Raw genomic sequence first — 27,072 nt, forward strand, 5'->3', positions numbered from 1 at the left:
CTTGCTCTACAATAAGAGATGGTTGCAGATTCTCAGACAGCAGTTTCCAGTGGTTTATCACCATTCCCCAAAGAAGACCTGAAAGAGAACCACGGTGCCTCTCCTAACTCTTCTACAAGCTTGAAACGCAGTGCAAGTTGTGTCTATTCTATGTTGTTGAGAGGAAACCACTGACTCGCATCACACAGAAAACTAATTTCTCCTTCAGAAGAGAGCTCGGAGGTGTTGCAGTTCTCTCAGTATTGAGTCGGGGAGCTTTCAGGTTTCAGTTGCGCATCACTCTGCTCCCAGCACTGCTCCAGTATCACAGTGAAGCCTCAGCCTCTTTTCACTCAGTCTAACTCCACTCACCGTGGTTCCTGCCATCTCCGAGTCCCCTGCCTCTCTCTCTCCCTCCCTCTGTCTCTCATACAAAAGCCTGAACCATCCCCTTCCTGCACACTGTGGATTTATTAGTCTTCTCTCTTGCCTTCTCTCTTTTTCTCATACATAATATGTGTCCTTCTACTTCTCACTCCCCAGAGAAGTTATTGGAAATCACTACCATTCTCTATGTGCTCTCTGTTTCTCCCTCACACCCTATCTTCCTCTGCACCTTTTCTGAATCTCCCTATTGGGATGTACAAGATGCTGCTCTGCTGCTTTGGCTGCTTTCTCCAAATTGCTTTGAATTGTGTACAATTTATATCAATTGTATAATGAGAGTGAATATACAGAAGTATATATATATATATATATATATATATATATACAGAGAGAGAGAGAGAGAGAGAGAGAGAGAGAGAGAGAGAGAGAGAGAGAGAGAGAGAGAGAGAAACAGAGACACAGCACATGTTGTTTGCAATAATGTGTCCAGTAAGAATGGACACGTGGAGGTCAGAGGTCAGGTTGAACACTGGGTTGTGATTCACTATCTGGCTCAAGGACTCTACAGCTCTTGAGCCACTTGGAGGATCTATCAGGCTGCCTCCGGTTCTGTGATGTCTATATCGCCATATCTATATCACATTTTATTTGTTACCTAAACAAACACCCCCACACACGGATGCTGTAACAAAGACAGTATACAGTAAGCCCACATGTACACAAACAACACATTGATTGCATTTCTAAATAATAACACACACTGGCTCTTTGTATTACATCCTTGCAAATTACCACTTTCTTCCAGGTTCCCTGTAGGAATGTGAAACTGTTGTGCAACCACATCCAATGAGACCGGACATTTCATTAATAAATAAACAGCCTATTACAATCAATGTTAGTTTTCATATTAAAAGTATTTTAGTTTTCTCAAAAGATATTTTGGTTGTTAATTGGTCCACACAACGAATCATTATTCTGTCAGAATTACAGCATCTATAAAGCCTACATGAGCAGTAATCTAATGGTTTTGGGAAAATGACAGTTTCAGTTTGATTCAAAGTGCATGTTGTACCATGTTGCTGAGCAGCGGTCTTTTTTGAATGTATCCCTCATTCAGTGTGAGTGGTTTTACTCTGCAATCTATCAAATTTGTGGACTAGTTTTAGATGCCTATTGAGTACAATCAGACAGCTTTCACTTGGTTGTTTTCACTGCGATTGCAATCTGCATTGTGTCAAATAAAATGGTCTCTGTCTTCACAGGGATTATATGTGAAGATCCACTTTTAAAATGATCAGAATATTTTGTCCATTTACCTTAGAATGTGAGGAGTAATCCAAATATCCTTTAGCATTATAAAACTCCCCCTAAAAAACACATTTTGCAGCAGAAGCAAGTGGAACAGAACTAGTCTCAAAGAGGGGCAGGACTCTGGCTCTATTCAGTGAACATACAAATGATGAGTGATAAAAAGAAATTTGATTACATCTGATAGAAAGTTAATAAAAGAGGGAGAGTGTGAGGGAGAGAACTTGTTTTTAATCATATTTTTTGACCCTAGATTATAGATTTACATGTATAGTTGTGGTATTGTAGTTACCAAGTGAAAAATAATAGATTTCTGCTGAAAAGTATCACCCAGAGATGTCACTATTTCTATATTATTTCTTCATTCGAATAGTTTTATGCTGAATCAAACCCAAACATTTTGGCTCACATGTTAATCAAAGTAAACAGAATTGATGTTACAATTTTATTAAAGATGCATGAAGTATCCTATTTGTAATTACATCATTCAGTAGGCAGGCTATCATCTGTATCACAAGCATCACTTCACTTTTTACAATCAGCACCATCTTTTGGTGCAATTTATTTCTACATTGTAATGCCCCCCCCTTTGTGTAGGTCATATTCAATCAAACTGGATTGAACTCTTGGCATGAGCTGAGAAAGGCTGGGCTTTGATTCAGCATAATTCTGTTTTTAATAAAGAAGATAATATTATAGGATAAAATAACCTGCGTTCTCCTCTTTCATGAAGTTATTCCTTTTCATGTAGGTAAGTTCTGTCTTCTGTTTTTGTTAGCTGCAGTAAGAATATTGATTTATACACCAATGACGTTTGAAAGAGGAGCCCATTGAAGACACATACCTACTGCTTTAAGTTGCTTGAATCACAGCCTTTTTGTTAGATGGATAGATTATATAAATAATCATAGTAAGCAACATGATATGAGTTCTTTTGGGGAAACCTAATGCAACATTAGCTTTAGCCATGATGGAATTATTACTGCATTTTATCAAATGTTTAAGAAAAACTAAACAGTTTCGACCCTACTGTAGGAAACCCACCCATGAATGACTTAAGGCATGTTGTCAGCTTTATGCTTTTTTATTACACCACCAGATCTTTTACACATTATGTACAATATTACACATTTTCCCAAGTTTCTGTTTTACAGACAAATGCATCTTATATCACATTCAAACAGGCACGATTGAAAGAAAATCACTAAATTGTCTCCACATGAGATAAAAAATATACATTTTGGGAAATCACCAGATGAGTGTGATTTTTCTGCCTACATTTTAAAGGAGTCCCAGTATATTTATACCATGAGGTACTTCAAACAGGTAGGGGTGTTGTGATGGTGGTTCCTGACTGAGCCATCCAGTCCATGTACTGCTCTCCAGCCCTCTTTTCAGTCCTCTTCCCCATAGTCAGGATTCCTGCCGCTTGGTTCCTGGAGCCTTGGAGGAGCTGGTGGAGTCGACTCTGCAAGCGATGCTCGTCTTCTTTTCGTTTACCCAGAGTGAGGATGCCGGCTGAGGCATCGTCTGTGAGAGGTCCCCCCAAGACCTTGCTGCCGGAGCGACACAGCAACACATAGAGGCGACAGGATGGTTGTCTGCAGCACGCGGACACGCTGTGAGCATCACAGGCCAGTTGAGACAGCAGCAACATCAAGACCAGCACCAGGACTTTCTACTGGGCAAAAAAGAGTAGCTAATGTTGAAAAGAACTGATAAAATTACCAGGATACAATACAGAAACAAAATATGATATTTTTTATTATCATTATTTATCCACTTATCTTTGAAATATGGCTATTTTTGAGTTATATTTTTATATACTGGTGTTTACAGCATATTGCTAGTTAAATCTAAAAAAATGTATGTTTAATGTTGATTCAACTGAATCAAGGATGAAAAGACAAACTCTTATCTACATATAATAAATATGTCACTGAATCTCCAACAAGATGCTGACATTTAATCTATATGTAAATAATAAAACCATAACCTTTAATCAAGGATACACAAGTATCACTATAACCAACTACTTATCCATACATAACGGATATGAATCACTGAATCTCCAATGATATGACACTGATATTTATTCTACATATGCATAAAAAAACCTTAATCTCTAGTCAGTTATTTTACATAAACAAAAACACCCCAATCAAGCACCTTGCATGTTATATATATTTATAGCCAAAGCTAATTTGCAACTCTTGTCCTTAGATGGGCTTGTATAATGAAATGCATGTACAAAACGCATTAACACAAACACTACATAGAAAATGAACATTTCAGAAAATGAAAAATTGAAATAGGTAATATTCTGGAAATACGTTGATTACCCATCACTTCATGTTTGATCACAGCTCAGTAAGTGTTTCAGCTTTTTAAAATGATGAAATTTTTTGGTTTATATATTGATTGTCTGAACTGGGAGAGCCGTATGCTCAGATATGTTCTTTTAAGCGTGCCTGCCCATAGAAGGAACCTACGTACCTAATTTGAATCTACGTACTTAATCTCATTTGAAACCTCAAATGAAATATTTCTCCAGGTCACAAAGCACCTTATGATCTCAGTAACATGGTCAGACAAAGAATACCCACTTGTATATAATATTCATAACAAATATAACAATTTCTCTCACATATACTTTAGAATTTAATATCTGATACAACAAATTTATCAAGAACCCATCAACAAAAATAAATCAACAAGTAACTATAAGAAACATTTAGAAATAAAAAATATAAGTGAGAAGACACCTCTAAAAGTTGCTTGACGGCCCTAATGCAACTGTTAAAACCACAAATTTTCAATGTTAAACATATTGCTCACTTCAATTCCAAATAAAGAATCAAGCTTAAACTGTCTTACCCTGTTAGGCGTTTCCATCCCAGCAGCTTTCTGGAAGTTGGTGGGGAACAACGTCATCTTTTGGCTCGTGTGAGAGGGAGTCATCTGATCTTATCTCCCCCGGGTGAAGAGCAAGTGTCTTTTATATTGCTTTGAGTTGTCCACACTGTGTGGACGTCATTCAAGCCAACCACAAACATGCCATAAAATCACCAATTCTCTTGTTTCTGCTCCTTGCTCATTTGAAGTGTTGATGTCATGCTAGCTGCCATTCATTAGTCTTCTGTGGCAGAGCATCTCCAAGGCACTTCTCTGGACCTTTGATGAACTACAGGTATGTCTTTGTGGCTGCATGCCAATGATTTATTAAGACATACCATTTTGATGAGCGGTGAGAGACAGAAGTCAATTAGCTAATGGGCCCAATGAGTTCTAAAATAAGAAAATAAAAAACCCAGATGCCCTTTTCTCAGTTCTAATGACAAGCTCATTCAAAAGTCATGCTAATGAGGTTCTTTGGGCTTTATTCTTCAATACAAAAGGTGCTATACTGACACACCAAAAAGTAACAGCATTTTCTTGCTCCTACACAGAGTGTTCACTAGTGGGGTGTCAACAGCTGAAAAGAGTCCAAAAACTTCCAGTTATTATTATTATTTTTGATTGAAAAAGGAGAGGCCCTTCACAATTGCCCTTAATTCCTTGCTACACCCTTGTCCCACATGATCCGCTTCATAAACTGTTGAATACTGACACTCCCAAAAGTAAACATAAACAGATAAGAAAATCACAGGCTCAGCCACACCTCAAAGCAATTAATTACTTTCAGACTTTCATCTTTTTCGTCCTTACAGCCGTTTACTTAATATTTGTTGCCACCTCATGGACAACAGGAAGCATTGCTTTATTTAGACACACTCATTCATGATAAAAAATAAACCGCCTACCTCTAGTTTATTGGAAAGAAAAGAATTATAGATCAGGAGAATTAATGGAGCATCACAGCACATCAATAAAGCTGTCTAAAAGCTTTATTGACTGCTTTTGATTCATTGTGAAAGCTGCTTTCAAAATGCTTTGAGTTGTGAATGCATTATCATGTTATCATTAGACTGTTTTGAATGTTTTATCTTGTGGCTGCAACTGCCGTGGTAGCTAACGCTCTGTGCTGCACATTGTGCTTCTACCTGGAATGAAATGTGCTATATAAATAAAAGTTTGGCTTGCTTGTTTGAAGAGCTAGCGATGTATTTATGAATGCAACCAAAAAAATTCACTCATAGACGTTCTCAGAACCGTGCACAACTGAAACATTTTCAACAAAATATCAGTCCAGGTATTGACTCGTTATTGTAATTCATCTCTAATTGCCAAGAAAATGCATATTTAACATTCCTGTAAAATACTGTACATGGACAAGATAAACAATGAAGCCAGTTTTAATGGGCCACTTAAAGGAGCTCTTACAGAATCCACACTCACTTTGCAGTGAAACACATGTCAGGTTATTGTTTGACCCTCATGTTGTAGCGCCAACCCATAACCACTCTTCCCAGTCCCACATGCACTGGTTGTCCTGATCTGCACCACAGAACAACAGGTGTCAAATCACTGTATATGTGGAAGTAATGTTAAAAAAGAATCAGAATATCAATAGAACTAACAACAATCATAATATCAATTATTAATATCTGTGTCTGCAAGAATTATTATAGCAATATATGTTCCCTTCGTACATTTTACATACACTTTACATCTATATTCAATTTATTTTGTGTTTTTATTGACAGCAGTACCATGTTCCTGTTTGGCCTCTAACAGGCAAAGTCAAATATTCCAGTTGTGATTGGCTGGTGAGCTCCGCCACTCAAGGACGTGGGCTAGCTCCCCCCTGGGGGCCAAAACACCAACTCACATAACATCACACACATAGCCCCTTGGGAGGAGACAAGGAGACCCTGTGGGGAGAGTCCTGAAATAATGAAGAACTTAAATCGTAAGGAATGACACTGGAGATGTATGGGGTCTGATGGAGGGTGACACCAGCAAGGGATGCAAGAGCGTCAGTGTGACTGAACACATCAACAACTGCAGTTTGTTTTATGTATTTTATCTCTACAGGTCCCTGGTTTGTTCTGAAATGGTCATCTATGACTCCTAGAGAGCTCGGCCTAGCTGAGCTGCTCAACTTGGTGCACTTGAATGAAAATGGCATCCTCTTTATTGAAAGGAGTGGTTTGCGCTTAGCTTTAAGATATGTCTAAGATGGAAGAGGAAAAGCGTGAGCATGAAGAAATAAAAGCACAAAGACATGCCGAGGAGTCTCTAGAAATGAAAAGGCAAATTTGTGGCAGAAAATGCCGATGTAAGGTAAAGCCTGTACCCACAGAGCTAGAGTACATAGTGTAGGGGCATGTAACTAGCACTGCCCAGAGAGAGACAGGGATATGTGACTCACTGATCCAACTACCGAACGCCATCCTGGTCCAGACAACAAATTTGATACCAGCTGTTAAACTTTTTTACTTTCCCAACAGAGAACCAAAGATTATAGAAGACAGAAGAGACCTAAACCTTCTGGCTCAGATGGAAGTTTATTCCAAATTTACAATGGAGAAAAATAAACATTGTCTTTCTAGTTTTCCATCCTGTTTAAAAATGTGTGTATGAAGTGTGAGGTCTCTCTGTCTTTTCTCCTTCAGCCCTCTGGCCAGCTCAATGCTTAAAACCTCCCTTCAGACTTGTGTCTCACTCCTAACACGACGAGTCTTCCTCACCATCATCATCTCTTTAACTCTCTCCATTACTTCCTCCATCTCCCTTTCCTTACTGGCGCTGCTCGCCACCTCCTTCTTATCTTCTACATCCTTCTGCTTATTGTTCTCCATCGCTATCTCACTCTCTCTGTCTCTCTTTGGGTAGGATTCTCTGTGGGCACAGGCTGCGGGTCAGCAGGATCCTGCAGGATCATCACTGACCATCTCTTTCTCAGGGATGGAGTCCAGAGGTCCTGCTGCCCTCTGCTGCTGAGTCTGGAACTGATACTGGAGCTGGGGAAGGGGTGGAGGTTGAGGATAGGCCGGTGGCTTTGAAACAGTTTGAACCAGAGGGAGAGCTGGTAGCTGGGGATGTGGCTGGGGTTGGGGATGGAGATAAGCCTGAGGCACGGTCTGGGATTGGGATTGAGTTTGTGACTGGTGCAGTGGTGGAGCCTGTGGGTGGGCCTTGGTCTGAGGCTGTTGCTGGATGTGCAACTGCTGTGGCTGGTGAAGAGGATGATGCTGAATCTGAGGAGAAGCCGCTCCGTTCTTACTGAGGCCACAGGACTGAGCTGCACAGTGGATCTGACGAAGAGTGTCCAGTGCCTCACTCTTAGCGTGCTTCAGCAGGTCTGCCTGGCCCTGAGATTGAGAGAGAGAGAGAAAGACAGAGAGAACATATAAGAACATCAGATTTTAAGTCAACAAAAAATAGCAAGAAATGTCTTTGGTATCCATTTAACTTGAAGTCTACATGCGGTAGATAACATCATCTAGTTCTATGATACCTTGTTAGCCTGATCTCTTTTAGGAAATATATTTTAATCCTAAAAGTACCTTTACTTGGTCAAATAAAGCTTAAATAAGGGGAAAAAATCAGGTAAAGTAGTATAGAAAAAAAATTGTGCATTAGCTAATAAGGTACAGAAGGGGGCAGTGTAAAGCCACTGACTGAAGGCCTTTGGTTGCTCGCCAGCCCTTCAAACTGTTCTCAGCTGGTGAATAGTGCTGTCATATGGTGATAATGTTATACTACATTTTTGCTCGTTATGTGGGAGCACCCCAGAGAAGAATCCCTGCCATGTGTGGAGGAAGTGGTCGGAGCGGGCATCCTGTTATACAGCACTGTCAAGTCAATCTGGGCCACCGCCATGGCTGCCTGCCTCCTTAAGCTAGCTCTCTGCCATGTGGAAATGTGGTAGAGTCGGTATTTTCTGTGTGTGTGTGAGGTGCTTGCATTATTAGCACAGGCCAAAAGAAGAAAAGAAAAACAAATTTGACCACATGTTTTTACAACCTGTCTTCACTTGTACAGTCTTTAAACCCTTGACTCTTCCCTTCAGGCCACCCAGTCTCACCACAAGCCCCTCTCTTCCAGCGTGTCTGCTCCAACACTTTCTTTACACCACCATTCCTCCAACATCTGTTCACAAGCAAGCTGAAAGCAGTTGCCCTCTCAACTGTGAATCTGCATATTTTTCCTCCCTCCTACTGAACAGTCTGGACTCAGTCTGACCTGCTGTGACAGCTCGTTGGGCTAACATCCCAAAGAATATAGTCACCGGCTGACCCATTCTGCACCAGACTGAAGCATGAATGGTAAAATGGGTAATGTTCTCAATGCCATAAGGCAGACATAGCAGTCTGACATATTGTGGGATGAGTAAAGGTGCTGCCCTGCACACAATGCAAAACTTTCTACTCCAATGATGTTAACACGCTGCAAGTGGCCTTTTACCTGAGCCACTTGAGCACGCAAACCATAGGCATGAATAAGTCATATGTTTGAAGAACACAAATTATGTAAGTCATGACTCACCAGGCATAAAATAAGACAGCGAAAAGCTTGTCTTGCGCTTCCAGAACCAAATCACGATGCACTGTTATTCGGGTGCATTCACCCCTGCAGCTGGCCTAAACCTATCCACAGGGGGCTAAGCCCAAACAAGGACAGCCACCAAATCCCACCACTATATCCTAATTAAATTCAATCTTAATCTACTCTTTGCTTGTCAAAATCAGTCCATCCCCTTAATAGAAATCCGGCAGTCAATAACCTGCATTGAGTATATTATTTTAAGGTTATAGATGCGGATAGAAAGTAGTATGTGACAGCAGAGCAGGAGCGGGACTGAGAGCGATGTATCTCCATCCAAACTATCATTTATGAATTCAGTGTGTTTTTACTGTACAGAACAATACAAATATTTGAAATCTGGAGAAAAGCAGCACAAAATGAGAGTTGGTAAAACAAAGAGGGGGCAGAGTTGCAACAGATGGCCACCTATTGCCAAAATCTGAGATACTTTAGCAGGAGCTCAATTAATTATGTGATTTAATGTCCCAAACAGCAATTACTGTAAAAACTACAATGGTGAGTGATTTGGGAAAGAAACAAAATGCAACATGTTTTTGGAGCTGGTTGTTCCTCTTAAAGAGGATTTCATTATGCTTGACGTTCACTTCAAAGCCTCTCTTTCTGTATCTCTGATTTTGGTTTTCTTTTGACAGGGAGGTACGATGAATGACGGGGCGTTATCACTGGTAGAAATGGGCAAATACCTTATTCACAATGACAGCTCTGATCTGACAATAACTGTCAAAATGAGGGTGGAGAGGGTGGGAAACAGAGAGTGAGAGACAGAGCAAAGACTCTTTCTCTTTCTCTTTTCACTCCCTTGCAGCTCCATACTATCTATCAGCGAGTGCTTCTAGCCCTGCTGAGGATATGGAGAGGGTGACAGGTGAAATAACTGGGCATGGCTGCCAGCCTCGGCAAATCGGCACCAGGCTTTCACCAAATGTTCAGTATGAGACAGATTATTACTGAAGAATGGGAGGAAGAAGGGGAGGAGGAGGAGTCCTGTGCGTGCCAAGATCCCTTCATGTTGACAGTGTGGCTCATCAAAGAAATTAAAGTATTGGGAAAGATGAAGCAGATGAAAGAGAGAAGTGTGCGTTTGGAGAAACAAGGCAGAGATGAGAGGAGCTGGCTGGGTTTTAGGGGTAATGGGTGTAGCGGGGAGGGAGGGTGAGACAGGAATTAGGTCCACCTGTTATGCTACTTATGCACATGCCTTTCCCCATCCAGATAATGTAATGAAGCTTAACTAAGATAAATCTGGCTGTTGCACACACTGCTGTTGTAGTAGTGCAAGGAAGACAAGCACACAAAGACTTTTAACACCGATCTACTCCTGCTATGGCCAGTACATTCACTTCAGATTAGTTAATTAATGAGTCACTATTTTATTGGAAACAGTTTTAATAATCAATTAATCATTTATCAACCGAAAATGTCAAACATTTGCTGTTTCCAGCTACTTAAATATAAGGATTTGCTGCTGCTTTCATTAGTTGCTGGTTTGTTTTTAAAATTTTGGACAGTTAGTTGCACGAAAAAGCAACCTGAATAGAAACTGTGATGGGTATTTTTCACAATTTTCTGACATTACAGATTAAACTATTAATCAGTTAGATTATTCCTTAATGACAATAATTGTTAGTTGCAGCCCTAATCGTCATAATATTTGGTGTTTCCCGTCTGATAAGGCAGGCATGGGAAGGCAAAAAACGAATCAAGCAATCACCTACCTATCCTGGCACTCAAGCAAAAAGCTCAGCCAAGGGAGCTTCTTCACTCAATACTAAATGATTTCAGGGTGATGAGATGAGATAAAAATATCCTGGCTGCTCTATCCTTACTTAGCCAAACAGGCCCACTGTGCAATGCACAGTCTGAGCAGCATGTGGTGTTTTATCAGTGTTGGTATTACTGCCAGTATTCATAGAGGCAATGAGATGAGGGCATTGGGCAAACTTATCTCCTGTGTCATGGGGCAGGCAGAAACAAGAATGCATTTTGCTGAGCATCATCCTCAAGGCATGTCAGAGGGGCCCCATATCCCCTTATGACGAATAATAGGGCAGCATGTGTGTGTCTACAAACAAGTGTCAGCAATCTTATCGTGTGTTGTTAAGATAGTTACACAAGCAAATAAACAAAACAGTAAATGGAAATAACAGTACTTTATTAAGAGATTTAGAGATTAGAGAAGAGGCAAATACAATTAGACCAGAGAGCTTTGTTAAAGGGAAACTTCAGTATTTTTCAACTTGGACCCTATTTTCCCATTTTTTGTGTCTAAGTGACTGATGGAAACGATCATTTTTGAAATAGGTCCAGTATTGAGGAAGAGCGCTGCAGCTGGCAGCCACAAAACGGGCTGCAATGTAATCCAACAGGTTGCAATTGCACATCATCCCCATTAGTCACTAAGACACAAAAAGATGGGAAAATAAGGTCCAAGTTGAAAAATACAGAAGTTTCCCTTTAAGACACCATGTAGTTTAATCTCAGCAAGAGGGTTGGGATTGTTTATCCAGCTGCTTATAGTCTCACATCTGAACATCAACCAATGATATTAGCCAGTGCTTAATACACACTGGAGGTGACAGTACAATTATGGGGTGTTTTGTTTCAGACCGTCTCACCTTGAGCACAGTGATGTTCCAAGCGTAGCTCTCCATGGCCTTCTGCAGTTTGCGGCCTTTCAGACCTTCCTTTGCGCCAATGCGATGCAGGTCCTCATGGAAGTCCAGACCTTGACACAGACATACATTATAAATTACTGTATAATGTAATTCAGTCAGGACACTCATGTCAAGATTTTAACCATTTATTGCTACATGCACTTCAGTTTGGCAGTGTGGCTATGCTCATGTGATGCTCTGGACTAAATATGAGCAAGCTTGACACAGACTGTCCTTGAGTTCACAACCCTGAGATACATAACATTTTATGAACATGAATATATTAAAAAGGAAAAAGAAACATTAAAAATTCATGACAAACTGACACAGGCGGGCATGTAACATCGAGGGCAGAACTCTGCGTTGTTGTAGACAGGACTGTTTATATAGACTGCATGTTGACAGAAGTAGGATATGGACATACATGATGGGAGGCTGTATGAAGCATGTGACTATAACTGACTTCCATTCCTGCCTGAACTACAGCGAGGCTCCATTTATGTAATTATAAATAAAATACACGATGTAAAGCGTGCACCAGTAAAGCTCCCCGCTAAAAAGAACTGCAATACAAAAATGACATTTTATCCAGTCAGGTATTGTATTTGTATAAAACTAAACATCTGGACAATGGCTAATAATTTAACAAATTGATCATCATCATATGTCTTTGCTTCTTTAAGAGCAAAAATAGTCTTTAAACATATGCAAATATCTTGAAGTATACAGAATTATGAGGACAATCACTGGACTTATACAAGAATAAATTCCTGTTGAGAGTTAAGAGTTTTAAGTCAAAATGTAAATAGCTTCTCAATTATCTAGATTGCCCATACATCAAAATCCAAACATTTATAGACAATCATGGATACATCAACTTCTTGATTAAATACCAAAAATGTTCAGAAATGCCCCATTTCCCAATATTAAAAACTCCCTAAAAGTTTCTCAGTTCTGCACATCGGTAAAAATCCATTAATCACTTGTTCCATAACTTTCCACTGTGTTTAACTGAAATATAATAACATGTATTTAACTTTTCACTCTAACTAATAAACAGAACCCAGGAAACACTCACCATGATAAAGGTAATAATACAATAACTGCTTACTCTTATGGTAACTTTTTCACTTTTGTAACACAAATTCTGCAGAAGAAAAAACATCTAGCCAGCTCTTCAGGGGCACCTTAATGGGCCCTGTAATAGATCACTATATAATGTGCTGCATTGCTAATGGGGGTAAAATTGAAGTAGTGCAATGCAGGCTAACTTCTAATTAGTCAGTAGGTCTGGCTTCATTTAGCCCAGGCAGACCATTACTAATCCTTGGGGCTTTAAGAACAAACTCCTCCTAAAGCTGTAAGTCTCAGCCTCTCAATCTGTCCCTGACAACTGGCCTTATGCCACCCCAGCTTTGATTCACTGCCGTGACATTGACAAAACATAATTTGCTATAATTCACAAAAATCCCATCATCACAAGGCATTCACTCTTTAGTTCTCGGCTCTTTTCAGTAACTAGTAGGCAGATCAGCACCTCAAGAGCCTTTAATCAATCTGATTTTCATTGGAGAGGAGGAGGATTACCTCAATTCAGTGGCAGACTCTTGCTTGTTTTTTAAAGAAACGACTGTGAGACTTTATCCTAAATGCAATTTTCCAAGGGCAGAGATAACATGTATGTATGAACAGAGCTATATAATATTGGAGAACTTACCAGAATCACAAAAGAATTTGTGCTGTGAGGGTATGCCATGTTCTTTCTGTCTAGTCAAGCAGTTACATCACCTGCCAATACATAAATACCTATCCCTACACATGCAACAGGGTTCAAATGCACAAATGCCAACAATCATGCATGCACATGTATACCTCCTCATCTGATTTAAAGCACCAAGGCAAGGTCGGAAAAAAGGTAGCACAGTAATATGGCTCTTGAACACACAATAAAATAACTGATAGCCAAGTCAAGTGTGCTAAAAGGACACAGAAGGGTTCAGTATATAGTCTTTTCTTAGCTTTAGTCCATCTTGAAGCACACCAAATGTATGCAAATGTCATTCAGGACAACAGGAGACTGACCGCAAGAACATTTTTCTAAAATAATCTGCAGCGCATTCAAAACAGATCAAGAGATCAAGGAGCAAATACAGAAAATATGATCTTTGGTCTCCAGTGCACATCAGACTCAACCTTGCAAAAAAGAGCCAGGACCCCTGTTGTTCTTCAATTTCCATATAACTGGTGATGTAAAGCCATTGCAGAATATCCGTTTCAAGGCCTGAAAGTTGTGTTAACAGGGTTTAGGGATGATTTGATCTTGTAATCTGGTGTAGTTAATGGGCTGCTGCTAGTGCAGAGCTGAGCCAAGGCGGTTTGTGATTGCAGGACTTGGGGAGTGAGGCAGACAGGGAGCTGAATAAGAGATGAAATTAGCTGGAGGCGGCTTGTCGCAATACAGCCTCTTCAAGCATTTAATTTCCTAATTATTAAGCATTTTCTTCACCCAACACAGTTGCTGTTCCTTACTGTCACTTAAACTCTGTGAAATTTGAGTTAATAAACAAAATGTGGCCCCCATGGCACACTCTGATGAGACGGGATCTTATGCTTCGCTTCTCTGGTGGAAACAGAAAAAAGAAGAAAGAGAAAGGGTAACGGAGGGGACAACAACATTTCTGTTCTGTATAGACACACACGCAGGCAAACACACACACACACAAAGACACACACCTCAGGAAAGGCTTACAGTCTCTGCATAGAGCAGAGAAGGTTTTTGCCTTTGTAACGAGTCCTGTAGCAGCACTTCTAATGCTCCAAATACACATGCACAGAAAAAGAGACAGCTACAGGCAGACGGAGAGTGTAAGGTGCATAAATGATAAAATCAAACACAATCTCCAAACAGGCGCTGATGAAAAGAAACGATGAAAAACAAAGATGGGAAAAGGGGTGAAAGGGAGATACATACAGTCAGAGCAGTGTTTCATTAATTTATCTCAAGTCGTGAGCACTGCAGAACTCAATCAGAATATCATCATTGGGATTTTCCAGCTGCTGATGAGCCGCAACAACAGTAGCTTTACAAAGGCAGACAAAGCAAGGGAGATGTCTGTATCCCTTGGATTTCCATGGTAATGAAATCCATATGGAGTGGCCTTGAACCATATCAACACAGAGACAGAGTCTTTGCATTGACGGGGATATCAATCAATAAGCGCTGTCAGGTGGGCAGGGAGGCAGTGTCTCCTAAACCCATACAGTGAGCTTACACTTGTTCCTGGGCCTGCTTTAACATGCAGCATGCAGGGCTATATTCAAACCAGACACCTGAAAGCCCCACAGGCTAGACATGAAACATACACAGAAATGCGTTTTGTGTAAATGTCTTAATTAAATCCTGCCTGCTCACATATGTAGCCTCTTCTCTGCTACTGGCACACTGTTGAGCTGTGGGAGCTGCAGTTGTTGAATGCTGACACAATAATTACATCTACACATCTGTGCACACTTCTATACACAAACCTGTATACATGCATATACTGTACATAACCACTTACTGTATGTATATAAAGTAACTTATTATGTTAGACATTCAATATTTATTTCAGCACTCATTGCACCATTACACACCTTTGCACTATGTGTATCCTTGTTTAAGATCTACAGAAACTGTTTCACCTGTATATAGATATTTATGTTGTCCATTTGTTGATTCTATATGTATAGATCTCTAGATCTGCTTGCTTGTATATAATGGTCATATGTTTATGTTTATTTGTCTTTGTTTTGGCTGTGTGTCCATATGTATCTCCTGATGATTGTTGTGTGTAAGTACATTAAGAGCCATTAAAAGCAGAGTCAAATTCCTTGTATGCATAAACATACTTTGCCAATAAAGCTGATTCAATGATCATCATTTTATCTTTATTAAAACGACAAAAGATCGCATTCCTACCAGCCACTACACCAGCATATACACTTTTACTCAATATGGATACAAAAGCCCAGACACATCATCAGAAAAACTGATGAACCAAATCGTTACTTGAGAAAACCCATTGACTTAGAGAAGCTAGCGGAACAGAGGCGAGAAGGGGTAGAAGTGGGCTCTCCATACACAAACAGATTAGATATGCATGTGAACACATAAGCCAGTGTACACAGTATACACACAGACACAAACACACAGTGGTAGCATCTGGAGGTACCAGAGTGTGCATCCCAGCTGTCTATCTGGCCCCCCCATTAATGGTGTGTGTGATGGCGAGCCATCAATAGTGCCCAGGGGGGATCATCCAGCACCTCTCCATCCTCATCAACACGTCAGCCTCACTGCCCAAATTAAACTGATTAGCTGCAATAATGACTGGGCATAAACTGAACACAGGAAGGAAAGAGGAAAGGGAGGAGGGGTTGCTGGGAAGTAAGAGCCATAGCAACCCAAAACTACCCCACGTTGCCGTTTCTAGCCTCCTACTGTATGAGTGATGCATCTGTCAACGTGCAGTCATTTCATATTGCTCAGATTTAAAATGAAAGGCAAGTTAGGAGGTAAGAGGTTAGTTCAGGTCCCTCTTTTCAGACCATAGCCTCGCGCGTCATTGTGATTATGGCTTTGTCACAACAGCATTTAGCTGATGAGCAGAGCACACTTTTCATTGCTAGGGCAAAAGTGTCAGGTCCAATCAGCGGCCTTAAATTAAGCTTAGATGCAGCACACACACACACACACACATGCACATCCTACTCCATCCCATATTCTCTCTCCATCGCTGACAGCCTGTCCTCTAATAGCACCTTTTTCTGTTCCTCACACAGCCATTACACCAAAATTATACCTTTGGCTTCCGGATCGATCACAGGGGCAAAACCTTCAATTCCATGCAAATCCGCCATCTCGCTCTTCGTATGCCTCCACTCTCTGATTCTCTGTATTTTTTTTTTTTTTTTTTTGAGCTGTTGCTATTGTCAACATCAGTCCGTACATAATCATGTGGTGGCTTATGAGATGGCTTATGAAGGGTGCATTCAGTGCTTGTCAGTCTATGAAAAGAGATAAATTCATGCTTGCTGAGCCATCAGAGAGATGCAGCGTTTTGTCGGGGACCTAAAACTACATCCAAATGTTCTCCATGGGTTTTCTGCTTTCGAGGGGATAAGAAATGCTTATAATGAACCGAGACATAGACTAAACAAGACAAAGATAGCAGAAAGAGGGAGAGAGCCCATTTGGGGTTTAGGAGAGATTGGACTGTGTTGCAGCATTTGTACAGGGAGACAGGTTAGTCTGTGAAGCATTTAATTAGCCACACTAATTTCAATTATAAAGTTCCACTGGAGTAGCTTACTTCAACCCTCTCAACCTTTCTTTTTGTCACATATCCAGCATTATGAAGATCAAGTTTATTTTAGAGCAGCATCAGTCCTCCAGTAGCTTAGCTGATATTTTTAAGACTGACATAACACAATCAATCGAATTCTCCTCATTAGGCTAACTTTAATGTAATAATATTACTGCATAGATGTATTTAATTCTTAACTTGCACTAAATCATGCAGTTAAAAACTACACATAAAAACTGCATTTATGAGAGAAAAAGCAGTCACTCTGTCCCATTAGCAGGCAAAAACAGACAACAGGGACCTGATGAGACAGGAAGCAGATGGAGAGGACAAAGAGCACACTGGGTGTAGGAGCGGGACAGAAGTGTCTGCATTATTATCAGCAAGTAATTAGTTTATTAACGAGGGGGGTGGGGGGTGGGGGGGGGGGGATTTGGGGGGTTCTGCTTGCTCATGTCAGTGTAGATGGAGCTGTTATACACACAATATTGTAAGATGGAATTTTTATGCAAAAATCTCCTTCACAAGTAGTTAAATAACTCACTTCCCTCTGTAATCTGAGCTAATATTACTTCAGCCTTATTTCCTTAGGTCAACAGTGCTACATTTCATTTATAGTTAATAATTTGTATTTTCCATTTGTGATTTGGCAAATTATACCTTTTATATAGATAAAAAACTAAGCTACTGGATCTTCATAAACACTGTTTCAACAGTGTATCAGAGGAAAAGCTACCATTTGTATTTTTCCAAAGAAAATACATTTTTCCTTTCTTTTTTTTTTCCACCTCACTTATCGCTATCAAAACTACATCAAATGTCTGGAAGCAGGAATGAACAGGCATGGGAGTTATGTACATTTGAGAATGGATTGAGGCATGTGTGTTAGCGCTGGGGGAAAGGGAGCGGGGGTGGCCGATAGGGAAAGTGCTATGTTTGGCATGCAGCTGAGGCCCCTAAGGGCTGTCGCTCCAGCCCTCTGCCTCATTGTATTGTCGTTACATAATGCTGCACTTATGTGAAAACCTAGTAACTCCAAATTTAGGAATTTCCATGTTTTTACTTCAATTGGATTGGAAGGATTACGATCTCATTGAGAAAATGCATCAACCCTTGGGCTTTTCAGGCCCTTTCATATTAATTCACTTATTTGAAATAAGCATACATGTGAGGCACAAAACGATGCTGATATCCTTAGGTCATCAAAACGTGACATTTTAGAAGTGTTAAGTTTTCACCTGACAGCAGCGCTAAGCTGAGCATCAGCCTCCGGTATCCGGCTGCTGACACTGCTGTGAGTGTGGCTGTGGCAGCGTGGTGTTTAACTGCTTAACTCTGCAGTCATCTCCTTTGAAGATGCTTCTAGCTGTGGGCTGGGGAACCTCGGAGCCAGGGGACAGCTCTGTGATTGAAGCCCCAGCGTTCAACCTACATCCCTGGATAATTGCACGGCACCACTATCTTGGCTTGTTGTGGTGGTGGTAGTGGTGGTGGTGGAAGGGGGAGGGGGGGGGGTGAGGCATATGCTTGCCTCTGTGTGACACCAGGGAGTAAAGCTGGGCATAGCAGGCTTAAATTGGCTTATCGGACTCAGGAAATTGGGTTGGCATGAGACAGTGAGCCAGCCTTCGTAGTCTTCTTTGAGTTTGTCATACACAAAACGCACAACAACACAGACACTGCAAATGTCTTTACACCAGCTACTATAAAGTCTATAATATGACTAAATCTGTACGTTTTATGTTTGTTTCAGTAATGTGTTTGCTTGCTTAGGGCATTAGATTGTGCAACATAGACATACAAAATGAAATTGTCAGTATTCAATCTATGTGCTTCTATTTGAGGAGCTCTTCAGCAGCGGCACTGCTGCGTTAGTAGAGAGGTGATGCAAATGAGGAACAATTAGTGCTGAATGTAAAAGAGACTGGAGAAGACAAGCCACAAAATTTCTTGATTTGAAGCCATTTCTCTTCTAATGATCTTATTATGGTCAATTTTATCCTCTCTCCTAAAAGGCTGGAGCTCTTACATCGAGCACCCCTTAAAAAAAAAAAAAAAACACTGTACAGACAAAATGCTTCTTTAATTCCACCCTTTTCTCTGTTTTGCCATCCCTCCCCCTCTCACTCAACACTCTGTCAAATCTATTCATTTCTCTCATCCTCTCAAAGGATATTTATGCTCTCTGACCTCTTTCTCCTGCAGCCCTTTGTCTGTGTGGCTGGCTGATTGTTTTCACCTGCCCACTGACATGACTCGGTGCTGACTCACTGACGATGGCCCGTTCTATCGACAACAGCCACTGTTGATGTTGATGGAGATGCTGTAGGAGTAGATACACTACGCTCATTCTATTAGGCAGAAGGACACGACACATAATGTGTTTGAAGGGCTGCAGATGAGCGTACTTACTGTACATGATTCGTTTGGACCTGAAAGCAGACGAGTTGATAATATTCATTTGGATATTTGAGAAATTAATGTAGTTGTGTTATGTTTTTGTTTCTTATGATTTTATGTTTCTTTAATTACACAAATATGCCAGTAAGTGAGGTAATTTCATTTGTGTCTAATACAAATCTCGTCCTTAAATTGTCATTTTCATTACAATAGCAGAGAAATTTACTTTATCCTGCCTTGTTTCATTGTACTGCTGCTTTTTTATTTCTTCTTTTTTTTTTAAGTGTCATGAAATGAAAGAATCTACATTGGAAAAAACTTTCTATTATGAATATAAAATACCAGTCCAAAGTTTGGACACACGTTCTGTGAATGTGAATGAAGTGAATGGGAAGGTGTGTCTGAACTTTTGGTTCTGTATATATGAAATGATCACTTGTTATTTCACTTTTTAAACGTCCAGTTGCATGGGTGCAGGATGTGCACCCCAACTGCAATGGCAAAAAAAAAAAAATATATATTATTAAATGATTTTTTTATACTGGGATATGTTGGGTTTAGTGTAAGACTATGAGAATAGAGGGTGGAGATTTTATCTTTATGTTTGATTTAGTTATTTTCAAAATTGTGTATTAACCAATCAGATTTGTCTTCGCTGATTGCGATTGACGCATCCACAGAGGGATGTAATTTCTGTTACACACACAACACACATGTAGCTTGTGAATTTCAAAATGTTGCAAAAGAGAATTTTGGATTTTTTCAAAAACCCTACCAACTCAAAACTTTCAATGACGAGTGTTGATGATTCAGCTTCAGCCACTTCGGTGTCCATCCCTGATAACACCAGCGGCGACCCCGGTCCTGAAAATGACCTTAGTCCTATTCAGCCGGCTAACACGAGACCTTCAGCTAAACCTGCAGCCACAGTCACAGAACCAGCAGAAGATGGAAGTGCTAACACCACCGTCAGCACACTTATGGAGCCTTTCCAGCCAAAGGATTTGAACTTTCCATCAGGCTTTTCAAGATCATTCGATTCAGGTTGGTTTCAACAGTGGAAATGGCTTCATTATGTGAAAGAGATGGATAAAGCCTTGTGCTTCACATGTTGCTTTGCTTTAGCAAAGAAACTAATTAATGACGAGAAGAGCTGATGCCTAATTTGTGAAAGGAGGCTTTTCAAATTGTCTTCATGAGGTAAGATGCTATTTTTTACTACTGCCACCGTGCAGTAGGTTTGTTTAACATTTAGCCTCTCTGGTTGTGATTTGTGACAGAATCTTGAAAAACAGCAGAGGGGTTTGCAGAGTAGGGCTGTATACTCATTGCTTTAAATCTTTAACCTGACTGTAACCTGGCTTAGCCCGTGTCGGTGGTTGCTGTATCTGTCACTTGCAATGAAACGGGTTGTTGTCTCTCTCTCTCTCTCTCTCTCTCTCCTTAATCTCACTCCTCTCCTGTGTTTACCAAGAAGTTTAAGTTGGCTGTTTTCTTTTCTATCTGCTCTTCGAAACATTTACCATTGCCTATTAATTCAGCAGTAGTAAGAGTTAAAGTTATTAAACTGATGCATGTATTGTTAATGCAGTTTTTGATAACTGAGCTAAGATGATTTCTTTTGATTTGCACATTGCATAAGCCTATATTACTGGTATTCCAAGCCAGGTTTCACAATTTTCATGTCATTTGGTGTGCACTGTGCAATTATATAATCATTTTTCTTTCCGCCTTGTATGAGGTTCTTTGGCTAAAATCATTAGAAATAAATTATCCTGTCTGTTTAGTTCAAATACAGCATATAGTGTGACTTTGTACTATACACTGTATAGCACCCCCGACTCAAAATGCGTTCCAGCGTCCCTGTCCAGTTGTGATTAACAGGTTGTGAAATGTAGAGAATGTAGAGGAAGGACAAGGATGTTGCAGATGAGAGCGCTGCTCATCCTATATTGTTGCATACCTGCCCGCTGTGCTTGTGTAAGCTTGGAGTAAACCACGTCAGCCGACTCTATCAGTGTTCTGCTGGTTTGGATCATCTAGAAGACAAAGAGGACACGGGGTTAGTCTGCATTGCATCTCAGTGTCATATCAGGGTCTCCTGAAAAGCTTTCAGCAGAGCCATACATAGGAGACCTTCATGGTGTATTACGTCAATATGAATCAAAGAGAAATACCAAGAGGGAAACATTAAATGGCTGAGAGATGTCTCTCTTGGCACACTGTGCATTAACCCAAGACAAGCTAGCAGAGGCTACAACCTAAAAGACTCGATCCCCTCAATAGCCAGGGGTCCTCTTGAGGTATTCAGGCATGTAACTGAGCTCTGAGCTGCTATGTTTTCACAGACACTAACAAGTCACCCTTAACCCAATTAAGACAATATAGCTGTCATGTAAATGCCTTTATCTGTTTATTTTAATTGGGGTAAGATAATAATCAGAGAAGATTATTCCCAATTAATTGGACATGCAAACAGCATAGCTGAGATTTCTTTTCCCTTGCCTTGCCTTCTATTCTCTCTAAGTACAAAGAAAGCTAGATAAACTTGAAATTGTAAGCAATTTGGACTGGACCTGTCTTTCCACCTCTACTGTGGCCTGTCACCTAGTATCTGGATCAAAATCATGTGTGTATTGTTACCACAGGGCAACTACGGGTGCCAGAGATGCAACTTCCTATTTTCACCTCTTCTGTTACGTCTGACCACTGCTGTGTAGTCTGAGACCTAAACATCTTCCCACAGGCTGAGGAGGACCAGCTGGGCCATCCCTGAACTGTGGAAGAAGCTAATGAAGTTTCACACTCTTGTTAGCAGGGAGACAGGAAGTACACTCTTATACTGTGTGTGTACAGTGTGTATATGTGCATGCCCTTTCTTGTTTTGCTCTCCTTATGAGAAAAGTTTGGACAGTCCCTTCATTAAGGAGAACATGAAAAATCATAAATATGCAGAATCTTTTATGTCTAATGCATCAAGTGTTTCTTTATTTGCATTATCTGGTGAACCTACATATGCAAGAACGTCTTCACCAAACCACACAGAGAGTTGTATGTGTGGGTGAGAGTTATAGCAATAGCGAATGCAACATTTCTTGAAGCTGCACTATGTTCTGGTCTTGGCACCTCTGCCTAACCTGAGATGGATTTCTTGAGAGTGTGACTCTTTAATGTTAGGGAATAATTTAAATAATAAAGGGGACCTCACAAGTAGATTAAGACAAATGTATGTGTGCACATACCATGAAGAGTTCATTTGCAAAACTGAAAAACGCCATCCTTTAAAAAAATGAACTGACTGTCATGAGTTATTCTTAATACATAGCACGTTCTGAACCCTACATACGTTTTGTCACAAAACTGTTTTTGTCCAATGTCAATGCATTGCAAGGTCATGTTTTAATATTTAACGCCAGTGCTGTTTTTGAATAGAACCCAATAATTCCTTTCTGCAAATCAGTGCACAGTATTCAGGTAAGGTGACGCAATATGGCAGCGGCTATGTTCAGCCCGATCTGAGTAGTGCATGCATGAGCGAGTCCACCATCTTGGACAGCTAGGTACAGCAACACCACTTGGACAAACCACACACAGAACTGCAGGAAAACTGGTAGTAATAATATTAATGGCAATTTGTTAAGTTTAGTTATGATTATGATTACATTTGCTAATGATTATTTTGGACAGTGGTGCGTGGTTGCCTGTCACGGCTCTCCCTGTAAAACAGTTTCAAATATTTGATGACTCATCCTGCACTCAGGGACGTTTACAAAAGTTCATCCAATCAAGTGTGACTTTGGGCACGTAGCTAGCCCCGCCAGTCATATGAAACGTCACTTCACAGTTTGTGGGTCATAGTATAAACAGAGCAATATGGAGAGAGATGGGAAGAGATGTGTGTTTGGATATCAGTGGTTTTTCATTTCCAAAACAATGTGGCTGAGGTCTTATTCATTCATCTCTCCCTCATCTTCCTCCTGATCTAACAACAGGTGAGGGAGGTGTGTGAGGAGCCAACAGTCCTCTGTAGCTCCGTTTCTCTCTGCAACTGCATATCACACTTAACTCTGTAAGACCTGCCCACTTTTCAGCAGTCCAATCAAATGCGAAGGATTTGATTTAAATCCCTCTTGTAATTGTACACCACTCAAATATTCCATTTCACTGGGAATTACGTCACAGTACAGAAGCTAAAGACGCTCTAACTTCTGTTTCACTGGGCCTTTAAACACTGAAATACCAAAAACTGGAAAATACTAAAGTGTCAAACTCTGAATACTGTGAAATACCAAAGACTGAGATACTGAGTCACACTGAGTACTGATTTGAGACTAAATAGGGAAACATACTGAATACAGAGTTACACTGAGTTAAAACTGGACACTGTGACACACAGAATACTGTGAAAGACTGAATATTATGAAACATTCAATACTGTGATACAATAAATACTGAGAAACACTGAGTAACACTGAATACTTTAAAACACTGAGTAACACTGAATACTGAGTTAAAGTGAATATTGTGAAACACTGAGTAACACTGAATACTGGGTAACACTGAATACTGTGAAACTGAATACTAAATTGTACACTAAACTGTAAAATAGTTGTTTTTACAGTTTAGTGTAGTTTCTAAAGAATTGGTTGTAGATTTAAAAAAAAACTGGCAAACTTGAGGCTCAATGAGTCAGTTCTGAACCACCACTGTGGTAACTCTATAACAAAAGGACAGCTGTGGTCTTTAATAGCATTCTGCAGGTTAAAACACTGGCACATTCATGCTCAGGGGTTTTGTACTCTGGCTGGGATTTTCCAAGGTATGATCTTATGTAATACAGCCCATAAATGGGCTGTTTTTGTTGCAATTTTCAGCATTTTATCTACTTGTTTTATGTTAGTGAATGTTAAATATAGCACTTAGAAGAAACGTAAATCCATTACATGGCATTGTTTGAAACATGAAATCTGTTTTTGTAAAAAATTTGAAAAAAAAAGTAATTTTTTACAGCAAAGTTTAAGTTTGTAAATTACTTGTATTTTGTTGAGCAATTTTTACTTAATTAAAACAACAACTGCAGTTTGACTGATATTACCTGGAGTGCACAATAAAAAAACATGATTTATTAAATGACTAAAAATGGAGATATCTGTTTTTGCAAATGAACTCTTCATATAAATGTACGTGCATGTGGGCATATGCGTTCGGCTGGCCTGCCTTCTGGAAAGAGTTCCAGCTTGCTGACGCTTTGTTCAGCTCATGGTTTTTAACATTGGCTGGCAACAGCCCACATGGGGGTGACTCAGGCTATGCAATGACTATTCTACAGTAAATGGCCCGGTGTTGGCAGTCATGCTCCCAAGAATTCATATGCATTTACACACATGTACGTGCACACACACACACACACTGGGTCCTTTGTTCTTCAGTGCAGAGTGTGCCAACGGGCCAATCTTTGGGAAGCATATAGGCCTATTTAATCACTCAAAAGACCTCAACATCACCCTTGAAAAACTGCAAGCCACTGACATAATACAACACACAAAAGCATTTGTATGTGCTGTGACAGGCTGAGGACAGTGTCTAGAAATGTCATTACAGGGTACTGTAGGATAACTTAGTGAGAAGAAGACATTTGTAGGTGACATTCATTTTTCTATGTCTTGGATTTTTTTGTCAAGCACTTTTTCAACAGTCTCTGAAAAGCAAACCATTCTAATTATCCTAAATATTAAAGGAAAAAAAACTCCAATGAGGTAACATGGGTGACAAACATTTTTTGGCTTTAAAAGGATTGTACCGTGAGTACACAAAATCATCTCTAAAAGCTCTAAAATACCTTGTTTTTCTGCTTGTTCCCACAAAACTGTTTTGTGGACTGGAGCGTGAGAGTTGCTCTGACAGTGCCAAGCCTCCCGCTTGGTACCAAGCCTCATAAAAATCAAAGCAGATTCTATTTGGAGCTGGCGCTGCATCGCTCCTGATGTCAGTGCACTCCTATAGGTGTCAGCAGCAGGAGCGTCACCGACCTAAGCAGAACGGACGCAAAAACCTTGTTCCTCCCTCATGACCCACTTTACAAGCTACCACCAAGCCTCAAAGGGAGGAGGAAGGGAGTAGAAACAGCAGGTGATAACTAATTACAGAGTCCTCCAGCCCCCTTTTGGCCGTTCCAATGTCAAGTGGTGAAAAATGCAGTGTTCTTGTAAGAGAGGAGGAGGGATGGAGAAGGACATGTTGAAATTATAAAACGAGTAGCTGCAACTTGACAATCTGACATAAAATAGGTGGTTGAGCCATGTTTAAAGGGCTTGTGAATCACTTCAACTTGTGTGAATGCCTGAATTAAATGCTAAGCAAACTAGTATTAAGGGAGGGAGCAAGTTAACCATTCTCTTTGTGTGTGTGTTTTTTTTTTTTTTCTTGTTCTTGTAAGTGCGGCACCTAAGATCTGCAGAGAGCAGGAAGTGCTTATCACAGCACCCCAGTGCAACCTCTGTTATACTTAAAAGCTTGAGTGCTTTGACATTTTATCTTCATCTGAAGTAGACATTAGATGTAACACACTATAATAAGAGTGTTATTGTCTCACATGAACACAGTATAAGATGCATTTAAGTGGGTATGTATGCATCTGGACTGCGGAAAGGAATTTCCGCTGAGCACATTTGTTGAAAATATTGTTACTGTTAATCATCCTAATGTTCAATCTTTCACAAGAGCACTGAGGTACAGGTGTACTATGAATATTTCTGGTCGCCTGAAAGCATCATATGGCAGTAAATACATTTTTTTTCATGTGTGTGCAGGTTATTTACCATGTCATAGGCGTTGAGCACTTTGCGCAGCAGCTCAGGCACAGGACCCTGAGCTTCCATGGTGGGGTACGTCTCGCTCAGGTCCACTGTCACCCTCAGTGACCGCTCACTGTTCATAAGCCAAGTAGACACCGTCAGGATACACTGCTTCATGTTGGCCGCAGGAGTCAGGCCACAGAGCTCCTTGAAGGACACCATGGCATTCTGGGAAGAAAACAGATATTCTTATGGGTCTAATTTTTAACATATAAAGCATAAATAAACATTCTGTGTGGCACATTTGTGTCTTGGTTTTATTAAATAGACACTGCGCAGTAAAGAATGGACACTATTTGTCATTTATCTCTACGTCAGAATGTTTTTACAGACACATGTCTCCAAGATACTGAACCCTTTCCTGTTCACTCTTTTTAATCAGTTGAAAATGTCCATTATAAATAAATACACATAAATAATCTGTGTGGCTTCTTTTTATCTTTGTGTGTCCTTGTGCTCTTAACCCAACCTTAACCTCTACAGTATGTCTCTGTTTCGATGAAACCAACTAAGGCAAATTCCTATAGAGTTATTGTACTTGGCAAATGACTTGCTTGTGGTCCGGGTGGAATGGCAAATATTGCAACCAATTTTTGCAGATGACCTTGAGTAAGGAGATTTAATGAGTGGGATCATGATACTCCCCTCAGA

At 40.2% G+C, this 27,072-nt stretch overlaps 2 protein-coding genes across 2 annotated transcripts in view; both read right to left on the reverse strand.

Annotated features, from left to right (window-relative positions):
• Positions 1-2,770: 2,770 nt before the first annotated feature.
• Positions 2,771-5,808, reverse strand: hcrt (hypocretin (orexin) neuropeptide precursor). The gene is made up of 2 exons (XM_067615541.1): positions 4,552-5,808; positions 2,771-3,352 (listed from the first exon to the last, which is right to left on the reverse strand). The coding sequence occupies exons 1-2, from the start codon at positions 4,633-4,635 to the stop codon at positions 2,993-2,995; spliced, it is 444 nt and encodes a 147-aa protein (XP_067471642.1). The 5' UTR covers positions 4,636-5,808; the 3' UTR covers positions 2,771-2,992.
• A 143-nt stretch (positions 5,809-5,951) lies between these two features.
• The window catches only part of LOC137168299 (uncharacterized), a 131,914-nt gene continuing 110,793 nt past the window's right edge, over positions 5,952-27,072 (reverse strand). The window contains 4 exon segments of the mRNA XM_067570827.1: positions 5,952-7,931; positions 11,784-11,893; positions 21,531-21,606; positions 26,386-26,589. Of these exon segments, the coding sequence (XP_067426928.1) occupies positions 7,479-7,931; positions 11,784-11,893; positions 21,531-21,606; positions 26,386-26,589 (843 nt within the window). The 3' untranslated portion in view covers positions 5,952-7,478.

This window comes from Thunnus thynnus, chromosome 17 (assembly GCF_963924715.1).
Source record: "Thunnus thynnus chromosome 17, fThuThy2.1, whole genome shotgun sequence".
Taxonomy (NCBI): Eukaryota; Metazoa; Chordata; class Actinopteri; order Scombriformes; family Scombridae; genus Thunnus; species Thunnus thynnus.